Source organism: Cydia pomonella, chromosome 11, assembly GCF_033807575.1.
Source record: "Cydia pomonella isolate Wapato2018A chromosome 11, ilCydPomo1, whole genome shotgun sequence".
Lineage (NCBI taxonomy): Eukaryota > Metazoa > Arthropoda > Insecta > Lepidoptera > Tortricidae > Cydia > Cydia pomonella.
Genome location: NC_084713.1, coordinates 17,369,446 through 17,393,594, shown reverse-complemented (window position 1 = coordinate 17,393,594; position 24,149 = coordinate 17,369,446). Strand labels below are relative to the sequence as shown.

General features: G+C 35.6%; 1 protein-coding gene across 2 annotated transcripts in view; it reads right to left on the bottom strand.

Annotated features, from left to right (window-relative positions):
• LOC133523030 (5'-3' exonuclease PLD3-like) overlaps positions 1 to 13,805 on the bottom strand; it is a 73,448-nt gene extending 59,643 nt beyond the window's left edge. Inside the window, exon 1 of one of the 2 annotated variants that reach the window (XM_061858531.1) lies at positions 13,361 to 13,805. In XM_061858531.1, the coding sequence (XP_061714515.1) occupies positions 13,361 to 13,624 (264 nt within the window). In that variant the 5' untranslated portion in view covers positions 13,625 to 13,805. Of the gene's footprint in view, positions 1 to 12,129; positions 12,322 to 13,360 lie in introns of those variants that run through there. The other variant, XM_061858536.1, reaches the window with a different exon arrangement.
• Positions 13,806 to 24,149: the final 10,344 nt, after the last annotated feature.

Sequence of the window (24,149 nt, the reverse complement as noted above, 5' to 3'; positions counted from 1 at the left end):
AATATTCATAATGTACGTTTAATTATAATAAATAAATAAATAAAAAGAAAAATCCGTTTTTATTTTTTATTTGCCGAACTATGTATTCGATTGACTTGTTCGATTGATGTTATTGATTTATGGGAGGATTTGAAAGATCCAATACCAATTAATCGAAGCCGACGGCACAAATAGGCAGCTATCGATTCTGGTTATTATAATGTTTGCGTAATTTAGGGTAGAGACACTCACACAATACATTAAAACCCAGGAAAGCGTTCAACGTTGACATTACGGGAGATAAGGAGCCTGCATGTACAATTGTACATAAATCAATCAATTATTAGTCAATCGTTTATAAAGATATATTTTTTTAAACATTTAAGAGATAGTTTGATACAAGACGTGTAAATTAAACCGAAAGAAAATTATCTACGAACCTAGATCAAAATGCAGGAACTCACACATAAGTGAAGAATGAACTTCGAAACAAAAGAAAGATATATACTCTCTATTAAATTAGCATCAAATGCGTCTTACTATGACCCAGACTGTCATTTTCTTTGTTTCCCTACAGTATAAACAGTACGTGTTTTAAACTGTTCTAAGTAAACCCAAAGGTCGATAACATCGCATGTTCACGTAAATTGCTTCAGCAGCAGACAATCGCCTGTAGGCTAAATAAATTCACTAGATGATTCAATCGTTTCGCAGTGTCGCGTATGGGCCTGATACACATTCATATACCTTGTAGGTACTATACTTATATTATTTTAAGTATTATGACAAAATAAAGTAATATAAAATAATAGATTTATCTGACGTTCATAAGCGCATTGTAATTTGTAATATGCCTACTTGAATAAAAGACTATCAAGTTTTATATTAAACGAAAAAATGGAAAAAGTTACGCTCCCGGCAGGGCAGGAATTTGGAGTATCGCTCGCAGACGTATCTGCTTGGAAAAAGACTATCCATCGTATCATCTAATTACATCGTATACGGATTGTAATGGCAAGAGGACGAATTTTAATAAAAAAATATTATGATTTTGATCTCGTTTTGATACGACGTTGACGATATTATTGGTGATTTAATTGATAATTTTAATGTAATTTAATTGATAATTTTGATTTAATGTAATGAATAATGTTAATTTAATTTATCCGTATTTCTAATTTAATTTAATTAATATTTTAATTTTATTTTTTGTAATGTATATGGAAATCTTTTGATTGTTTTGTTGTTTTGTGTTTTTGTATTATGGATCTTGTCCGAAATAAATGCTTTTTATTTTATTTATTTATTTACTTCATTTCGCATGCACCAATCAGTGTGAGCGATCTTCAAGGCAAAATCAAAATAAGATCACAACCGTAACAAGTTGTTTTTGGATCAGGCTCCAGGTTTGCCAATATCTAAGTCTTGATATTCGAAATAGTGATGTGCTGTTGGAAATTTTCCCTTGCCGGGATATACGGGATGTAATTTCATCAATTCAACTATAATATTTATTTCTATACGCTGTAATAGAAAAGACTAAACGGGTGCGGAGCAGGACTAAATAGTCGCGTGTTTATGTCTTTTGTACTACATTTTTGTCTACTGATAAACTTACCAATTTTCATTAATGACGCGTACAAAAAGTATTGTATACAATAGTGATTTAATCAAGATTTTCAATCTCGTACCTTACTTAGGCAACTCATCAAGCTTCGTTCAAACACGGTACTTGACTGAAAAGCTCTCTATTATATGACGATTGTATAAAGTACTACTGTGAGCAACTTATGTGACATGCTGAGCTTGTGTGATTGTTATGAGAGCAACTTTGAAATCGCAAAAAAATTGATCAGTGTTCCGTAGCAACGTTTGATTCGACAGTTGTATGGAGACCAAATTTTTTTGTGATATCAGTGTTCTTTTTATAGTAAAAGTTGATCATTTAAATTACCTATTAAATGTCACCCAGTATTTGATTCACAGTGACGTGTACATAGTTAGTGGATGACACACGATAACGCGTCTCGCACGCGCCAATACATGTACGGACAAGTACGAGAGAAATGCACGATAAATAAATGACATCGTTTAGACGTCATTGTATGTTCGAATTGGCTTGGCTTGTAATGCAAGATATGTTTACTAAGTAATTGACTATTTCGTTAGTTGCCGCCCAACAATTTTGTTGTATAACCTTTTAATTTATTACACTCGTAGCGAAAGCTGTAAAATTTGCTTAGCCTTAATAAGGCGTAGCATGCGATCGTACGATTAACTGAAGGAATAGGCATTATTATAAACTTGTACATTGTTTCTGGAGCCTAAAGATAATATACCTAATATGTATGCACAGATCATAGACCACAAGCATAGTATCGAACAAAGGTTAAATTGATTTCATTATGACCTTACCTACTCGAAAAAGTTAAGCACACAGGTAGAGTTAGATCAGCGAATTGGATAGTCCAGACAGTGCAAATGTTATTTAAACGTGATAATTTCATAGAAGTTTGACGTGTAAAATAACAGGTGGACCCGGGTACGTCCTTAAACTACGTCCAAAAGAGAGGTATGGGCATTGTGAATGTCATCTCGCTTTGTGTGGTAGGGCACAGCGCAGCGGATGTCATTCAAACCGCAGCCAAATAACACTAGACCCTACTCATAGTGTTGTGTTCCTGCCGGTAAATAAGCCGGTTGCCACGTTTTAAACGTCAAAGTCAACAGTTCCCGATATCGGGCCCGAAGACAATCCCGATGTCGGGCCAGATAATCGTTTTCCATTTCACGGAATATTAGCACATCTTGAACAATATTTGACATGTAAAAAATACTTTGTCCATAATTGCCAAAAATGTTCGATATTTTTTTTCAAACATTGTTAACGATGTGCTGATATTTGGTGAAACGGAAAAATACCCTCGGTCGGGCCCGACTTCGGGCCTGAAATCGGGCGATAGCGAGTGTGTACATCCACACTCGTTATAGTATACTATACTAGAGCACAAAATTTCTAACTATAATTCTTTCGAACACAGCTAAGACATAATATTGCAGTGTTAATATGAGCCCGCATGTAAGGTTCAGGTGTATCAAATTGCGAATATACTTACATAAGTAAGGAAAAGCATAATAACAACACAATATCTGAGCCGAACCTGAACAGACGTCATTAGATTACGTATTATTCGAATAAAAGTTTTGCATACGCCAGCTGAGACTCAGTAAGAGCGTTTTTTATTTGAATTGAATGATGTACCTACGTATACATATGGAGTGGTGGTACTGGTGGTATAATTTAATTTATGCGTTCTAGGAATCGCTATTTTCCAAATCCCTCTTTTGGCATGAATATAGATAAATTTACCGATTACCGCGGCGTATAAAAAGCGTAGGTATTAGGTTTAATACACATACTCGTATTACAGAAAGCACGTACACAAAATTTGACAGTATGAGTAAGTAAATACTATAAAATATACCTGTAAAGGGTAGGTACTTGTGATTTATGAAGCTTGAGTGACTACAGGCACTTTACTGTAAATACGTTTTTCTGTAGTCTAAATGTAGGTGTATTATTAGTATATATAGAATATTAAAGTGTATTATAATAATCCAATGGCGTTACTCTCAAAGAGGAGATTCTGACATATAATTTGATTATGTGCCGGATAAAATAAAATGTTCTCTGAAAATACGGAGACGTGCAATGTAATTGCTACGAATATTTTAACGACATTGATATTTTTCACGAAAGCTTTTAAAGGCGCTTTCATAAAACTCGCTTTTTCCTAATTAATGCTACCTTAATGGAATCCGTAATGGAAATGATATCATCTCTTCGTATTGAGATTATGTATGGCGCTAAAAGATAAGAGCCATTACCTGTATAAAAAGGTATAAACGTAATGATATTGATTTGTCTTTCCTTTGGAACGTATAGGAACATCATAAAGTATACTTCGAATTCGAAGGTTAGATGGTTTATTCTGCTCAATAGCTCAGATTATAGCGATCATAAACAGTGTGCAGAAGCGCATTAGCTCACTGCGAGCAATGAGGAATAGTTACATTTCTCACATAGGTACTCCTAAGAACATTTACATTATATGAGTCTAAAACTAAACAGACAAGACAGCCACTGGAACCACTTTCTAAGATTTAACGGTTAAATAACAAGTTCTACAAAGTTGTTATCAGCTTCGTAGACGATTCAACAGCTGGTTGGCTGAGAAGTTAAGCCTTAGATTAGACAAAACAACATTGGCCAAGCTGGTTTAAGATTCCTACTAATATTAAAATAAGTTTTTGACAAAAATTTCATTTTTGGTATAAGGTCTTATAGTTGCAGTCAGCTACGACGAGTATTAGTTGTCTGTGGGAATAAAAGTGGAAGAAACACAATTAGGTTGCGTTGTTTTATCACAGAGTCCCTACGGCCACCTCCTGTCTCCGTCATCAGATCAGCTCGGTGGTACCATAATATTGCATTGTCACCCGAATTACATATGTACCTATGCAAATTTTTAGCTTCATTGGAAGTCGGGAAGTGGGTCAAATTTAACTTGCAAGAATTGACACGTGCATAGTTACATAGGTACATTGCAAGTTAAATAAAAGCTTGTAATCAATGTGAAAGACCCTTCTTGTCTTAATTGGTTTAGTTGAAATTTAGTATTCTTATGGAACCAAATTGAGCCCCGGGGAGGATATATGATAGTTTCTATTCACAAAAATCATTGTACGCAGAAAACATCGCGGGCAGAATCATGGTCCATTATTTATAAGGAATTTGATCAATGTAAATTTACATAACACGTAGTTATAAATATTATTTTTAACTAGGATTGTAGGCGTGTTAAATAATAAATATCTATTTGATCAAATAATTTGATCAAAGAAACCTGCTAAGGGTATTTCTAATTGCTCAACTTATGCCTACATTAATAACTTTTCCACCTTTTTTGTTTAAATGTCACGATCAAGGCCAAGCCTTACAATAATCGACACCCATTGGACAACTGAAGCGAACTTCCTTTGACCTTGACTAAGTTTCGATAGAGTGGAAAGCGCCGTGGTACTTATAAAATGTCGCGAGAATATAGGTACAAATAAATTATAGAGTTTAGACAAACCTGTTATGAAGGTCCTATACCAAGCATCCTGTGTAGTGATCACGTGCCTGTTATTTATCCGGATTCCATTTCTTTTATATGTCTACCATGATACTGATGCGGTTGGTAAGAAATTATTATGGTGAGCTACGGCCAGCGGATTAGTATTATGTTAATTAAGTTACATTTTAATGTTGGTAATATATTAAACTACCTTGTTTAATATATAGTGTAATTAGTGTTATACTTTAATATATAATAGTTAGTGAAACAGGTCATAACATCCAAGTAAAGTATTGGATATCTAATTTACAAATAAAGTAACGCCAACGATGACTTTATTCATCAGATAAGTGGCAAGAACATTGCTTATACAGGATTTGGAGATTGTGAAACAGGCCCTTAGATGTACTTTTTCCGCAAAAATATGTAGGACTTTTTTGTATGGAATGTAATAAGCTTTAATTTTACCTAACACCATATTCTCATACAGTTCGTGGATTCAGAGTAAAACACGAATTTTCCCAGGATGGTACACATTTTCCAAGATGGCTGCGGTTCCTCGAGATCCCCAAATGTCAAATTGCGCGAATATGAAAAAGGGACCTATAATTTACATACATACCAAATTTCAGGACTGTTCTAGAGATTTCGAGGTTTGTCCTAATCTGATTGTGCTAATTTCTCATCGCTTAAGCATAAGAAACTTTTCAATTGGCGTTTGTGGGCACACGACTGCTATCTTACTAGGCCAACTGGCCGCAAATATGTCTACCTCTGATAATAAGGTAATGTACACAAAAATATTTTCCCTAATCATGAAGAATATTCTCAAAAATATTGCAAATTCTCAGTATTGCAGCCGTGAGTTTCAAAGCGCTCAATAATGGTGCCACTTAGGCACTAAGTCGTATCACGTTGTATTGTCGCAGTTTAAAAGCTCCTAAACTAAATGGACACAAACACATCGATCACTACTTGGCCTAGTTGTGTCACTTGGAACGCTTCATCGTTCTTCTGACTTGCGGGTTTCTTAAATAGTTTTGAAAAGATTTTTGCACTGAGAATGTTATGTTAAATGACCGATCTGGCCTAGTGGAAAGTGACCCTGCCTATGAAGCCGATGGTCCCGGGTTCAAATCCTGGTAAGGGCATTTATTCGTGTGATGAGCATGGATATTTGTTCCTGAGTCATGGGTGTTTCCTATGTACTTAAGTATTTATAAATATTTACATATATATTATATATATCGTTGTCTAAGTTTCCCTTAACACAAGCCTTATTGAGCTTACTGTGGGACTTAGTCTATTTGTGTAATAATGTCCTATAATATTTATTGATTTATGTTGAAAAGTTAGTTTGATGCACCATCTATGCACTATTAATTACTCATTACTGGATTAGTTTACGTAAGTAGCAGCAGTAATATTGCAGCTACAGAGATGTTGAGAAATCAGGTGTTGAGAAAAACTAGAATTTATTATTTTATACCTATTTATTTCTAATAAAAATTCGACGTTAATAACCTTTAAGTACTCTAAGATTTGAAGTAAATAATTACCTTATTCCTTATTATACCTTCATTCCTATTTTGTTGAGTAGAGAACGTATTTATGCCAATTTTTTAGTAGAAGAAAATAAATAACTATCTTAAAAGAAATTATGTTATTTAATACACTACCTATTTGTGAAATTTGCAAAAGTAAATATGCAAGTAAGTATTTTTTCTATCAGCCTATTTCTTTGACATACTTTGCATCACGATTAACTTATTTCATTTTACCGTAGTTAATCCTATAAGTAGGTCCCAGGCAGGTACCTAGGTATAATTGCGTGATGCTTATTTAAGCCGACATAAATCCAAGCTCACGTAGGTACCCTAATACGATTACCTACTTTCAAAGTCTAGGAAGTCATGATTAAACTTACATTATATAGGTTTCACGAAAACGAGTAAGTAATAAGAGCTTTTATATTGGATACTACAGTCTGGTTCAAAAATACGTTAACAAAATTTGTTTAGGAATATTTTACAAAATGCCATTAAAAATTAAAACTACAGTCATTTTACGACCGGTCTGGCCTATGGGGTAGTGATCCTGCCTATGAAGCTGATGGTCCCGGGTTCAAATCCTGGTAAGAGCATATATTTGTGTGATGAACACGGATATTTGTTTCTGAGTCATGGGTGTTTCTATGTAATTAATTATTTATAATTATAATATATTATATATATCGTTGTCTAGGTACCTACAACACAAGCCTTATTGAGCTTACTGTGGGACTTAGTCTATTTGTGTAATAATGTCCTATAATATTTATTTATTTATTATTTATTTATTTACTGAAAGCAAACTTAATCACCTTCAAAACAAACGCATACATTTCTTGAAATTATAAACTATACCTATTTTTGGACCTCCTTTCTAGGTATGTAATAATTACTTTTTGGTACTAAATGATGTGGCACATCGCAATCTGACGCTATTTTAGATAAAGGTAATATTTATTAATTCTGATAAACTCCGATAATAATAATAAAGTGGTCGAAGTGATGAGCCTACTCAATTTAATTTAGAGATAGAGTTAGAGATCTTTATTTGCATACCAGTATGATACATAGGTACATAAAGGACCCTGGCGAAAGGGTGTGCCCGAAAGAGGATTAAATTTTTTCAACCGTAGGAGTACCTACTATTTATTTATAAGCGCTGGTGACCTAGCGGTAAGAGCGTGCGACTTGCAATCCGGAGGTCGCGGGTTCAAACCCCGGCTCGTACCAATGAGGTTTTCGGAACTTATGTACGAAATATCATTTGATATTTACTAGTCGCTTTTCGGTGACGGAAAACATCGAGAGGAAACCGGACTAATCCCAATAAGGCCTAGTTTACCCTCTGGATTGGTAGGTCAGATGGCAGTTGCTTTCGTTAAAACCAGTGCCTACGCCAATTCTCGGGATTAGTTGCCAAGCGGACCCCAGGCTCCCATGAGCCATTGCAAAAATACCGGGACAACGCGAGGAAGAGGAGAGGAGTATACTATTATTCTATTATTATTATATGTACATATTTTCCCAAGAGACCAAAACACAAGAATAATGTGTTTTTATTGTGTCCTGTAAGATTATTTTTTCCCTTACTTATGTACTTACCTACCTATTTAAAAATAGTTATTTCATGTAATAATTTCAAATTCGTCAAAATTGAACGATAAACGGTGAAGACGTCAGAATCATAAAATAGATTTGATAGAAAAAAGTTTACCTGGTTATAAAAACCTTTTAATAAGTAAAATTGTCAAGGAGAAAAAGCTTTACTTTAATAAGAGAAAACTTGCAACGGCTAAGTTTACACGCAACTATATTGTAAAAGGTTCGCCAACGGTAAAGCCCGTAATTAAGGCTTTATGTTAAAGAGATAGCAGAGCTCGTGGCTGAAAGTGGACCATGAAAAATATAAAAAACGGCACTTGTGTTATATACCTGTAAAAGATTATTAAATAAAATAGCTATAGCTAAGTGACAATTGTTTAAAGCTTACGCCAAAGTCCACCAAACTAAAGCTAAATACTTAACCCATTCAGCGCTAATTACGACACGTTGTCGTTTTGCCTTTACGAAGCATTTCCGTTACATATCGGGAAATCCATGTTATCGGCTACAATGCAGCGCTAGGACCGTGGCTGAGCGCAGCGGTGAATGTGCTAATGTATGGAAATGATCGTGGCACTTTTAGTTGAGATTGGCGGTTGGCGATATAGGTACTCGTACGATGGTCATCTTGGCTACAGCCCCTATTCTTTAAAGTTAAGGCCGAATTTATTATGTCGTTGTCGGCCAAAACTACCTCCGAATAAGGTTAAGCTTGTACCAAAATTGAAGGCACACATGACTAAAAGGACGCGGGGCGGGAGTCAGGCGTTTATGTCTACAATTTTATCTACTGAGATACTTACCAATTTTCATTCATTATTTAGGTTTTATGGTAAAAAAGTATTATTTTAGATGACTCGTAAAAAAGTTTTGTTTACAATAGTGACATAATTAAGCTTTTCAATCTCGTACCTTATTACTTAGGCAACTCGTTGCCTAACACGGTACTCGACTAAAAAGCTCTCTACTATATTATGCAATCGTAATTCAGCTCCATTGGTTAAATAACAAAAAAGTTTTGTCAATTTTTTTATTCTATTTATTTATACAAGCCGACTGTTTTTTTCTCCAGACAGTTTTTGTGAGTTTTGTATATTACATAGTAACCATAGGTAACAATTTATCTTTTAATAGAATTCCGCTAGCACGCGTTTGACCGAATATAATAAGTATGGCCTTAAAGTTGATAACTTTCCCGGAATAAACATATAACATAAACCATTACTAAGTTACACTAAGTTCAAGACTATTTCACCATTGTATCAGAGAACAATCAAAACCATCTATATTTATAAAGTCTGGAACCTTCGCTTTAGTCCAGGTTCAATTTATTTGAGGAACACTATAAATGGAATAGCCTCATTTTATTAGGTATGCGCTGCTTAAATAAGATACACGAGATTTTGTTGCTTAAAATGAGAGACTATTCGAACAGTACAGACTGTCAATACCTCATCTTTGTCATACTCGTAGATGGCGACACCGCGACAGTAGGCCCGGGTCTAGGGTGGCAACAATGTGCCTCGTATATGGTGCGTGCTGAGAAAGAGGCGGTTAGTGGTTACTATAGGGCCTGGGGCTAGGGTGGCCAAGACTGCAAATCCGCCACTGGATGGCGACATTACTAGAATAAGGCCTCAAACCCATACATATTTTAACCGCTGCGGGTCTTTTGTGTATTGCAATTGTGTCAATTTACTTTAAGCTAAGACTAATGAAATTCCATGCAAAAGTTTTACCGCGATAGTTGACTGGTAGAGAATGACATTCAGTTCGCTTTTTGAATGTTGTATTTTGAGAAATTAAGTTAAATTAAGTAAAAAAGCAAATTTGTTTAGATATTACTTGTCTATCTAATTAACTTATCTTTAATGCTATTTAAATATGGCGTATATCTCATTACTTTGAAGTTTGTAACTATGGGAGTGTTCATTTGATGATGTGCATAAATTCGATAGACATTAAATATATAATATCTAATACATATACTTACATCGTTTTTTAGATATCAATAAAATTTTAAGTATAAGAACTATACAATTGAAACTTTTTATGTTTAATAGGTCCACTATTGACATCACATCCCTAGAATTTTGCTTATCTGGTATAATCCAAACCCCAGTTTTGTGGGTTCAAAAAAACGACGAAGCGCTTCGTAAATAGGTAAGTAGTGCCCTTGCGCTTCGCTTTGCTCGTCTTGGTGGAGGCACTGACATAGAAGCAAAGTTATATATAAGGCATTAAGTCCGCCATTTGTACCTTCATGTATTGTGCAATAAAGATTAAATAAATAAATAAATAAAAGCTACTGTTACCTAATTTTATTAATTTTTTTGTGAATTGGATCATTTTCTTTTAACAACATCAAATTTCAGTCCATAACAAAAGTGCCTGTTTCACGGGCAATTTTAATGTATGCGAAGTTCTCTTTGTTAATAAAGTAAAAGAACATTAAATTCTTAGGTCGTTAAATTTATTACAACGAAGACTTAGTGTGTTTCAGACAGTACCAAGGGCATAGGCAAGGGTAATACAGCGTTTATTGTATATATTAACTTTACTATTAACGTGTATATAAGTAACTATTTAAAATAATTGTTTAAACAGCAGTGATTCTTCTGAACCATATACCACTTAAATCAGGTTGGTAAATAAATAGCCCGAAAGTAGGTAAACAAAAAAAAAACATTTTTTTTATTTCAAACAATTATTATTGTTATTTACAAGCATAACGAAATTTGAGCCTAAAATCAGAAAAAGCGTAAAGAATGAAAATTTAAACCTATATGTAAAGCTAATAAATCTACAAATGTACGGCGCGAGTCTTAATTTGCTAGAAACAAATGCGAATAAGTAGTACGGTATTTAGTATTAAACGACCTAGAAAAATATTTTCATAAAAATCATAAAAAAACTTTTGTAGAACAGTTGTAAATAGGTGCATGCATACTTGTACCTGAAAGCATATAACGATATTTTGTTCGGTTCTAGTTCGTTTATATTAGAGTTATGATATATATTTAAAAACATTAACTGTTATTATAGTAGATAGTTAACCAAGGGATGACAGGCACTCATTACCCATTTCTGTTGAGGTGGTAGTGCCAATAGTCCGAGACTGAAATGGTGCCTTTCACCGGAGTTAAACACTCTACTTTTCATTTTCTCTAGTGCAGTATCATTTTCGGCACACTTTGTAGGGCAACAACGACCCACTTTCAGAGCATGAGAAATAAAAAAATATTTCTTATTCGCCATACCTACTTACCGTACGTAAAATGACTGACTATAGTTGTCTGATTTAAGCAGTAGAATACGAGCAAATAGGTTTATAGTGAAGTTTCTTTACTTCTACTTCTAAATTTCGATAAGAAATTTTATCAGTTGCAATGACACTGCAGAAATATATCCCTAGGATACAATACCTAGGGAAGACTCTAGGCGTCTTTAGGCAGATACATAAAATAAAAAGATTTACTATTAAAAGATAGCCCTGCTGATAACCGTTTACTTAAGAGCCTAAAGAGGAAGCGGGCCATGCTACGCTGTCCAACTACGTATAGGTATCTAAGTAAGCACAAGGCCTTGTACTAGTAATTCGAGCTAATATGTGTCATAGAGAAACAAAGCAGCTATCAACTTCTAAATTAGGACAATGGTTATTATAAGAATCTAATGCGTCAGTTATCGCTTATCGTCATTAAATATTCACACGCAATGATTAATGACTAAAACCTGCCCAAAATAATGAATGCCTGCATAAAGCAGTATAAAATGGAACAAGGTTAGCAACGGTGACTTCGACCGTCTTTGAGTTCAAAATCGATAAACGGACGGTCACATCGCGATAAAATGCGAAACTAAGTTAACAAACTCACCTCAAATCGAATCAGCTTGTTATTTGTGTGTCACTGTTCACTTTTTGCCAGTTTTTGACACTTGGTACTTGCGTGGCGGTTAGTCGACGGACGCGGCGCGAAAAGTGATGCACAGCTATGGTTGCATCTTTTAAACTGAATGACAGGCTAGCGATAAACGTTTTATTTGTAATGCATCGTCAGCGGTTGCGAGTTGCGAGTGGAGCGTCCTGATATAATAGACGTTCGATGTTACATTTTTAATGGAAGTAGCTAAGTGTATTCAACTTTTTTCCATATTGTATATTTTTTTACATTGCATAGTTAGTCGTGTATATTATTAGTTACCGCAACAACTTTTGCTTAAACACTAAACAGCTGGGGTTAATAATAAAAAGTATTAATTACAATCGTTTTATGTAAAATAATGAGGAGACTGTGTCAAGTTTTTTAACTAGGACAATAGAAAATTTACTATTAAGCTTGTACCAAATCATTACGAACAGAAACTAGAATAAAACATAAAAGCTTGATATTTTGGAAGTAATTTATATCTGCCATCAGTTGAAAGGGACATTCGTTGCAAATTAAATCAACATAGTTAATAGGGTAGTCATTTCGATGAACAAGTAAAAGGTTTAACATTATCACGAACTGCATTAATTATTAGGCACAGAAATACTTAACTCTGATAAAAAATTAAACGCATTTACATTTGAATCAGGCCAGCTACAATTCATTATTTTAACGGAAAGGTCAGCGCCGGAATAACTCAGGATTAAGTAAATAACTTATCCATAAGGTTGAAGTTTCATTTCAACTGACACAAAATATACCTAATATTGTATTCGTATATTATATAAATATTGTAAATACGTCAATACAATATTGCATTAAAATATTTTACTGTATAAAAAGTAAAAAATAAGAACATAAAACTTAATACATTTTATGAGTCTAAACACATACTTATTTGCTGAAATATTTTTCCGTGGAAAAACACGTCAGCAAACAACTCACGATGTTTATTTTTTTAGTATGAATCAACCTTTATGTATCCTGATTTTGCCGCTCTTGTAACTATAAAATTAACGTCTAATTTTGTTAAATCCACGCAAGCACAAACTAAAATAATTAACTGCTATTTTTTTAATTCAACCTTCCAAGTAGTTAAACCTATCGATTTCATGTCAAAAATATTCTTTACCTATAATTTACATATTATCTCACAAGGGCAACAGCTGACACTTACCGAGAGTCCAGGGTTGCAGCCAGCTGTCAAGGAGTTCTTCCTGAACTTGGGGATGCAGATTTGCATGGAACTTTTGCCTTCAGGGGGCCCGGCGCAACCGTACTCGTCACTCCGATTATTTCTGGTTAAGTTTATATTGTTTGTGTTATTCACTTTGACGAGGATGTTGCAGGTTTGGGATGCGATTTGGAAGAGTCCTTCTTCTAGGTTTCTTTTATTGTTGTATTGCCGGTTGAAGTGTAGATAGTCCCACCAGGAAGGCATGGTTTACGCGCGCGAGTGAGTGGCGGCACGAGCGAGCGCGGCGGGTGGCGAGACCAATGTGCCTCATGTATAAGAAACAGGCGGACTTGCGCGGTAAAAAGTTTTGTTGCACGCTGTGGGACTGATTCGAGCTAGGTAAGATAAAACTGAACTTTTGCTAACAGTCAGAAACATAATAACGCTGACATAATGCCATTTGGTGTAACAGGAGTGAATAGTTAGATTAAAAGTACATATTTATTAGCAATTATTTACTAGAATTACTCACTTAGTTTCAAATGGTTTCAACTTTTATCTGATTAAAAGACTAAAAATAACACCGATTATTTTATTTTAAATTGAAATATTATGATCAGATGTGTTATAACTGTAGATAATCTAAAGATACATTATTTTAATTAAATTATATAGCTTCTGTTACATGCAGTATATCTACCTACGTAATTGACTTCGTGAATATCTAACTAAAATGTAAAAGCTATTTCAAGTAATGCATGAGTAATAGTGCAGTTTATTTTTAAATTACAAAAGCTTTCTAAAAACATGTATTGAATGAATATTTAAAATTGATTCTGTACACGCGTCGCTTTAGCGTTAGAGAAGCTCAAGGCTAGCCTTTTTATATTTAACTTGTATCGTATTAATCCTAAGTTAACAGTACAAAAGTGCTTTCATTCAAAGGTACGGATAGTGGTAACTTGAAACTAATTTCGTTCTTAGTAATGTTCACTGCAAAAAATGGTACAAAAAAACATGGAAATCTAACTCAGTAAATAATTTAATTTATACAGTGTTTTGCAATGGACGGAAAAGTGTAGATTAGTTTGGCTTCCCTATTTGTATATTTCAAAACTGTTTAGATTGAGACATATATGCATGTAAAACAAACGAAAACTGTACACATTTTGGTTGCGGTTAGGGTTGAAAATTTTAGAAAAAATAGTTTCTTTTTTTTTCATATTTTTAGATTTTTTTGGGAAAGAAATTAAACTTTTATCCTAACTTATTATTATTTATTATTCATATCATACTTGATTTACCTATACTAAGGAAAAATTTACAAGTTCATTTCAAAGTGCGTTTTTTTACGTTTATTTCCGATTTTTCGGTACAGTCAAGGTATTAAATATTGATACGGACAAAGTGACAAAAATATGTACACACTACTTTAATATGTAGGCAATAAGGTCGTGCATACATATTTTTAGCACTTTGTCCGTATCGATATTTAATACCTTGACTGTACATAACATTAAACCGGGACAGGTTTAACTCAAACGTGGCATACGCCAACTGTACACCCGATAACGATGGGAACTTGAATCCGATGCCCCGGGTTATAAGCGGGCGGCACTTAAAAGGCAGAATTCCTTGACGCTAACAAGGGTGTAAAGGGATATATAATTACAATTACTAGGAAATGATTACGGAAGATTGTGTTCTTATTGTTTTGCGTATTAAGAGGATAGAGGACGACCGCTTCCCATACAAACGTAGTCCCCATTTTCCTCCTTGGATATTGACATTATGAAAAATGTTAGAACACAATTTGATGTAAATAAACCTATGCTATGCCCCTTTGTTTGACTTTGTGTGTTGATGTTTTGTTTATAAGATTATTAAAAAGCGAAAAACAAATTCAATACAAATTTTCAAAAGCTCTTAACTCTTATAATAATTAAAAAAAAACGAAAAAATTCAAACGAAAGGGCATAGCTATGGTCAATTACACAGTGTTTTTAATGAATTCCGTTAACTTCGGGGCATGAGTAAGTACGTTTAAGGAAACTAAATGGCATTGGAAATTTTCAAAAAAGACATTTTTTAATTTTATTTTTATTTTTATTTTTTTTATAAAAAGTATTTGAATGTTGCATATCGCGTTGTTGTAACACGGGCATTACGGGAAGTATCATTATCAATGATACTTCAAAGTTCGATTGACCGAGATAGTACCTACTTAAGTTTAGTAGCAAATGTATTAACTCGTACTAAATACTAATCAATATGTAAACAGGCCCTAAGGCAAGTGTACACGTTCGTAGGGGCCTTATAAGAAAATAAATAAATTATTGATTATCTCAGAAATGGAGTTAATTAGAATACCGGTGTCTTTGAGAAAGTTACTTAATTTAAGCTCAGGAATGCAACCTTGAAATTAACGGAAATAAAAAAAATACATCAAATTGTGTAAAGATATTTTCTGTATTGTTAATCCCAACAAAAACATTTTCATGTAAAATGTTGCCAAGACGAAACCATAAGGCTCGCACTGTAAAAAGTTATCAGATCTCTTGTAGAGCCAAGCTTCTAACTCTACAAGCCCTAACTTCATAAACTCTACACCTTAGTCAAAATACGTATATGGCTGGACCGTTTCTTTTCTAGGCAATTTCTCCAAAAAACCGCTATATCGGCACGAAACGACAGAATGACCCATTTACTCATAACAATGAGCCGTATAATCACAGAATAGTTCATAAATAATAGTACTACCGTACAGAAATGACACTTCCTACAAAACCGAAGTTTGACAGCGATTCAGGGACAAATCATGCTGCCGCTTTCTAATATATGGCACTATCCCTTTCGGCTATTTAGGGTTGTCAAAATTCAAGTCTTTATCTTATCTGTGGTTGTGCACGCAAAGGGGCGTCAAGTTGTGCCAACCCTAATAATTGCTCGGAGAAATGCTGAGCCGAATGGGGCTGAGAATGCCCGAACGCACTACTGTCTTCCCACTAGTATAATTTAACTATATTTAAATTGCATGGGTAGACAAAGGAGTCGCTCAACGGCGGCCCTTCATTCCCTTCCCACTCAGCATGCGGGTGGATTCTACAATAGAATATCCAGAAATATCCCATGTACGTTTTAATTTAACTATTATGCAATTTATGCATAACACACATTATATAAATCCATACGTTTTCAACCAAGCCATACATCTGGCAATAGTAAAATTTTACTTTGTATTTGTACAAACGAGCATTCTAGAAATAAAACATTTTCATTCCAAGAGCACTTCGTCATAGCTAAAGTTACGTTAGTAAACTTAAACACAAATACGGAAAAGTACAGAATTTTGCGTTGTGGCTGTGAGCTTAGGTGCTTTGGAGGGGCGCGCAATTTAATAGTACATTATTGCAGAGGCCGGGAAAGGGCAATTCGTGGATGCACGAGTTTCGATTTCGATCGACAAAGAAGACGAATCCACGAATTGCTGTTTCTGTCGAGGTATATATGCTTTTCCGCAAACATGCCAGGAAATAAGGTAAATCGAACTTTCACATGAAAAACGTCAAAATCAATTCTCTTTATTTTTAACTATTAAAAAAAGTTAAAGGCATAACTCATTCTGCCATTCAGTACCATTCAATATTCATTCACTCAATATAATTGTGCAATATAAGCTGTATGTGCACGCATGAGATCCTTAAAAAATATAAAAGTAATATACCTAGTCTTTGATTTTATTAAGCAATATTTGCACGATCTTACACGACACGACTCTATCCTATAGCTTGAAATGATGCTGACCGGGTCGTGTAGACGCAGCCGGCGGCTATATTAATTGGCTGTTTGTGTTTGATACAGTAATAACTTTCCCGTCCGCTAAAACACGACAATAATAGTTTGATTTTTTTTAATTTGAGTTTGACCATAATGGAGAACTTCCCGTACTAGTTTTGCTACAATAAGGTGAACATTTCCGAGCATAGTGAAGAAGAAAAATTTAAAGGAGTGACTTTTCGAATGTCAGGTCAGGTAGGTAGTCTTATATTATAATACCTGACGACTTGTCTGGCCTAGTGGGTAGTGCCCTGCCTATGAAGCCAGTGTTCCTGGTAAGGGCATTCATTTGTGTGATGAGACGAACACAGATATTTGTTCCTGAGTCAACATCCATGACTCCTATGTATTTAAGTATTTATAAATATGTATACACCATGTTTTTATTGAATTCCGTTAACTTCTGGGTATTGGTAAGTACTTTTAAGGAAACTACATGACATAGTAATTTTCTAAAAAAAAAAATTTTAAATTTTTTTTTTTAATATTTTTTTGTTATAAAAAGCAATTAAATGTTGCATATAGCGTTGTTGTTGCACGGGCATTACATTTACTCAATCAAACAATTGATAACTGTGACATGTCAATGTCATTTCGAACATCGATCGTCCGAGATAGTACTTACGTTTAGTAGCAAATGTATTAACCCGTACTAAACACTAATCAATATGTGAACCGGCCCTAAGGTAAGTGTACACACTCGTAAGGGCTTTATAAGATAAAAATAAAATATTGATTATCTCCGAAATAGAGTTAATTAAAATACCAGTGTCTTTGCGAAAGTTACTTAATTTAAGCTCAGGAATGCACCCTTGAAATTAACGCAAATAAAATAAAAACACGGTGTATATTATATAGGTATATCGTTGTCTAAGTGCCCACAACACATTATTGTGCTTATTGGGGGACTTAATCAATCTGTGAACGCTAGTAAAATAATAAAAGGCCAATCTTTGGGCTGGTGATTTTCCATAGCTTCGTCTAAACAATTAAGTAATCGTCAAACTGAAATTTTAATAACAGATAGGCATCGACAGAGAGAAAGTAAATAAATGCTCGTGATTTCGTGAAATATTTTTTTAGAGTTAGACCAAGCTAAGTTAGCAGCGGTTTTGATAGCACAGACTGTGCAAGTGTTAAGTAATTGTCATAATTTCTTAGAAGTTTCACGTTTAAAATAACACTTGGCCGGGCTGTGCTATCAAAATCGCTGCCAACTTACCTTGGTCTGACTCTAACTTGCAATTAACCTGATGACCGCTTAAGTACACTTACGTTGGGGTCGGCGGGATTTGTGACGTCACTACACATTACCCAGATAGCTAACAAACGTCACATATCTAGACAAGACGTCACGAGGAATTCTCTCCAAAAATCCGAAACCGAGTTGTGGGTAATGTTTAATCAAAGCAAATGGAATCTATTTAACTATACTAGTAACTGCGCACAGTCAAGGTATTAAATATCGACACGGCCTAAGTGCCAAAATTATGTAAAAACTACATTAATCAATAAGGTCGTGTACACATATTTTTGGCACTTTGTTCGTGTCGATATTTAATATTTGTATATCTCTATAATTGTTTTGTCTTCGAAAACGGCTATAATTATTTTTGTATCGTTATTCTATGTATATCGGAGACAAGCGTGCAGCAGTCATGAAAAATGTAAGTACACCGCGTCTACAATACCTACATAGGGTGAGGCGACGACGGAAAATCGATCTAATTACCAGATTTTACAATTTGATAGGGCGGCTTTTTATCAGTAAGTTCTCATGGAAATCTATGCGATTTAAGCCCTTTATAATTTTTCCCATGCGATAGATAAACTACGATATTTGTAACGAACAAGTTTCCCGAAAGTACAATTCTCAAGCGAATCCCTGAATAATTAAAACCGTTTTATGGACATTTCAACTGTTACGTTAACACCATTAGGGAATACCTAGAAGTCTAATAACACGCGACGCACTACCAACTAATGCATGCTCTAACAAAACGCCATTATGATCCTTATTTTAAAAACATCAAGATCTACGATCCCTTGGGCTTTTAAGTACACACGTATGTAATTGCTTGTTGACTATTAAACCGGACAAGCGTGTTGGACGTGCAGTGGAGGGTTCTGTGCTTTTACACGATATGAAAATAGCAAAAATAAAATTATTATGCATAGCTTTGAAACATACATCTTAAAATTAAAATACAAACTTGTTTAATTTATTATATTACTAAAAATTTACAATAAACTCGTGGGAAATCTGTCAGAAAAAAGAATGAAGGAATAAATCAAAATTAAAGTCAAAAGTTAGTAACTAAATCAATTATATACCTATACCTACTTAATATTTAAGTGCCCATTTTTAAGATGACGACATTTATGGCGGAATTTACTTCGTTTTAAGACAGAGGTTTTTCGGTAATAACTCAAAGACGATTCAACCGTATTTACAAAAGAATTTTCGTTGAAAGTATAAAATCGGGATTGTCTTGTTTTGTTGGATTTAGGGTTAAGAAGTTAGAAAAGGGAGGGAGAGTTATATAATTATAATAATTAAAACACATATATTAACATTTTAAAACAGCTGCATACGTTTCGAATTTCAGGAATAAATAAATTAATATATGGGGACAATCTGACGCAGATCGACCTATACATACGTATATAGATAAATACATACTTATATACATAGAAAACACCGATGACTCAGGAACAAATATCTGTGATCATCACACAAATAAATGCCCTTACCGTTATTCGAACCAGGAATCATCGGCTTCATAGGGTCACTACCCACTAGGCCAGACTGCTCGTCGTATATAACTCATTATTTCTGATTGAAGTGTGCTTGTGAGAGTTGTGACACATGGTGGACAAATAAATATCATCGAACGAGAGCTTAGATTATTAAAGAACCCTAAAAACGACTAAATGGGTTTACTGAATATGTTATTATTCGGCGTTGACTCACACGATCCAATGTCGTGGCGTTACCACGAAATTTATCGACGAAACGATATGTACTTTTGGTAAACATTGGACAGTGAGGTTCATACCTAATAAAATTGTGTGCGTTTTCAACCGACTTTAATAAAGGAGGTTCTCAATGCGATGAGGCGTTTTTATGAATGTTCGCCGGTCTTTCGGACATGGCTAAAGATAGACCAAAGTATTTTTTTTTTGTTTTAGATGGTATTCAAGCTAACTCTATCGTCCATCTAACTATATAACAAACTTTTCAGCCTTTCCAACAATGTACTATAAAGCCTTCAGCGGATAGGTGGCAATACTGGCGATATTTACAACTTACGATCCGATTCGAAATTTAAGATATGTCCAAAATTTCCTAAAGATACGATATGGATTGGATATGACATCTAAACCATATCGTATTATCTTTAGCAAATTATCGGGTCGTAAGGTGAACATTTCATTCGCATTTTTTTAACCCAAGATTAATGCAAGATTTAATTATGCAACCTTACCGTTATAGCGTTATATAACAATCACAAATAGGAACGTCACAAGAAGTTCGGTTTGGATTATACAGGTACTTAACCAATATCTTATTAATTTTGAGAAATCAATACTAAACTCATTCCAAATCTAGAGCAGAGCCCAACTGGGGAAGTACCTCCGCAGCGAAATAACACTAGACCCTACTCAGTGTTGTGTTCCTGCCGGTGAGTAAGGTTGCCAGAGCTCAACGAGAGGGGTGGGAGGGTTAGGGTCGGCAACGCGCATGTGACTCTTTTGGAGTTGCAGGCGTACATAGGCTACGCATATTGCTTACAATCGGGCGGGCCGTATGCTTGTTTGCCGGCAACGTAATATAAAAAAAACTGCATATACCCGGCGGCTGATTAAAGTTTTTCTTTAGCGCAGTCGATTTGCATATCAAAGCTTGAACTATACAAACAAACGGCGTAGCGGCTATCTACGACGTAGCGTTAATGGCGTAGCTACGGGGCGTAGCACTCTACAATATTGTTTCTTCGAACTATTTAACGCAGGGGTTCCCAAAGTGTGCGCCGTAGAAAGTAAAGAGGGGCGCCGTGAGTTCTGTCATTATCCGAAACCACAAATATTCGCGGGTACCTATTTGAGAGCTCGCAGCGTTAAATAATATAGCGTCGTGTCACTCTTTTTCGACCGTGATTTTAAATTTACAAGGGCGCCGTTGCAAAATACTAAACTTGTAACTGCGCCGCATGTTGAAAAAGATTGGGAACCCCTGATTTAACGTATTCACTGCCAACGTTTCGTAGTAGCCGATATCAGCGTTTTTGCTTTGCAGAGGAAAGCGACTCCGAACAGAGAACCCGCCGAGCAGGTTCCCGGCGCTCAATGCGTGTCTCTAAAAATATTTGGCCGATTCAATCGTTACATATATAAATTAAATTAGATTTTTTGACATTATTCGCGTGTGGATTTCACTCGTAGTGGTGCGAGAGGAATGTTCTTTTTTTTATACTACGTCGGTGGCAAACAAGCATACGGCCCGCCTGATATTGATACGTGCTGGCAGCAATAAGTAAAATATCAACAGCAGATTTCAAAATCGAATTTCGAATATCGCTACGGGGTTCAGGTCAGGGACCCATTTGATCTAATTCACTCGTAAAGTCATTTCGTCTGCAATAATATCTCAAGCGTGCAAAAACATCTGACACTATCTTATTTGTAGATCCATAGAAGCGCGTCATAAATTTTTGCGCGCTTCGTTGCGTAACAAATGTTTGCAGCTGGCTGGACTTATATATTGGTAAAACCGTGATGTTCTGCGAGTAATATCTTATGTTTGGGGAGTTTCAGAGGGGATTTTTGTAGTTACTCGAGCGCGTCAGATTAAGATATGAGTGATATTTTGCTACCCATTAACCACTTTTAGCTATCTATGTTGAACCGTTTGTTGGTGCCTTGGGTTCAACAAATCTAAAGCAGATTATGGATTTGGTCATTTTAGTCCAAATGAATGCCATGATTGTGCTATTACTAAATCCGTGAACCTGTAAATTATTTCCACGCATTTCCTTAATCTGACGGTTATAATGTGAAAATCGGGTGTCGAATTTGTGATCGTCAGAATAAGTTATAGAAAAATGATAGCATTGAAATTTGGACCAAAATGACCAAATTCACAATCTACGTAACGCTCTTTAACCCGCCACCAACCCCGCGACATTAAAAAATGCTGCTCGCTGGAAAATAAAACTTTTTGTAACTTTTTTCTTCTTATCATCTAATCTTTCGATTCCAATAGGTCTCTATGACGCTCGAGTAACTACACATTTGACATCGCCGGCTCCCCTGCTATTACAATAACAAACAAATCAACAACAAATTTTTAAAGTGCGAGGCCCAATGTGCTTTCGGTATACCCTTGAACACCATGCTTGTCATGTGTGGCGCGTCATAGTGAACCTTGTTGCAAAGCACGAAGGTTGATATTGGGTTGTAGCCCCGCGCGTCAGTTGACGTCTTTGGCGGTCAAAGGGTTAATGTGTTATTGTTTGGCATAAGTAATCTTCTATGCCAATACCAAAAGCAAATATTTTGACAAGTTTTAGCGGGGATGCACATTTAGGTATGTATAAAGAAAGAGAACTTGTAAGTAATAATGGCGGAAGTTTTTCTTCTAAAAGGTGCTAAAAAATTAGCTTTTAAGAAACGAGCCCCTGGTGAAAACCAAGCAAACATGAAAATCGTTCGCAGAGAAACGAAACGCTATCTGTTTTTATCGCACTAATATGGAATCGAAGACTGATAGAGAGCCAATAGCGTTTCGTTTCGTTTTCTGCAACCGATTGTCATCTTGGCTAGGCCCCAGAGCAGCATTTCGCCAGCAGGTATTGATTACAAAAATAAATTGTTATTGGGCAAGCTTTCTCAAAAAATTACGCTTAGAACGCTTCTCTCTGCTTCAACCTAACTTGGTCGTTTTTCTGTTTAGCCCAAAGGTTGACTGGTACAGAATGCCATTAGGTGTCAAGTCCGTCTTTTGTACCTTTTTTATATGCAATAAGGTTAAAAATAAGCAAATAAAAAAATCTAAAGATTAGCGTTCGTAAGCAACACCAATGAAATGCTCTATTTCAAACTATTCCTATGTGACTGCACGTATCAAATCGACCTCGCCTTCAAAGAGACGTGGAAAATAAAATTTGACATTGAACACGAGTTTGAAGTGATTCCATTTCCGGCACGTCACGAACAATTTGAAGTTTCAGGGACTGTCACTGCAAAGTTTGCGATGGCTACGGAAATTAACCCGTTTCATGTCGCAGACCCACTGGGGACAGCTGTTTGTGGGTCATACACGCGCAGGGAATTAACCCGTTTCATGTCGCAGACCCACTGGGGACAGCTGTTTGTGGGTCATACACGCGCAGGGCATTAACCCGTTTCATGTCGCAGACCCACTGGGGACAGCTGTTTGTGGGTCATACACGCGCAGGGAATTAACCCGTTTCATGTCGCAGACCCACTGGGGACAGCTGTTTGTGGGTCATACACGCGCAGGGAATTAACCCGTTTCATGTCGCAGACCCATTGGGGACAGCTGTTTGTGGGTCATACACGCGCAGGGAATTAACCCGTTTCATGTCGCAGACCCACTGGAGGCAGCTGTTTGTGGGTCATACATACACGCGCAGGGAATTAACCCGTTTCATGTCGCAGACCCACTGGGGACAGCTGTTTGTGGGTCATACACGCGCAGGGAATTAACCCGTTTCATGTCGCAGACGCACTGGGGACAGCTGTTTGTGGGTCATACACGCGCAGGGAATTAACCCGTTTCATGTCGCAGACGCACTGGGGACAGCTGTTTGTGGGTCATACACGCGCAGGAAAACAAAAGTTCTTACCCGCAATGTAGGGATAATGGGGCCTAATTCATTATTGCGATTAATACCTATCCTCCATGAAACCGTTTTGAACTTATTTT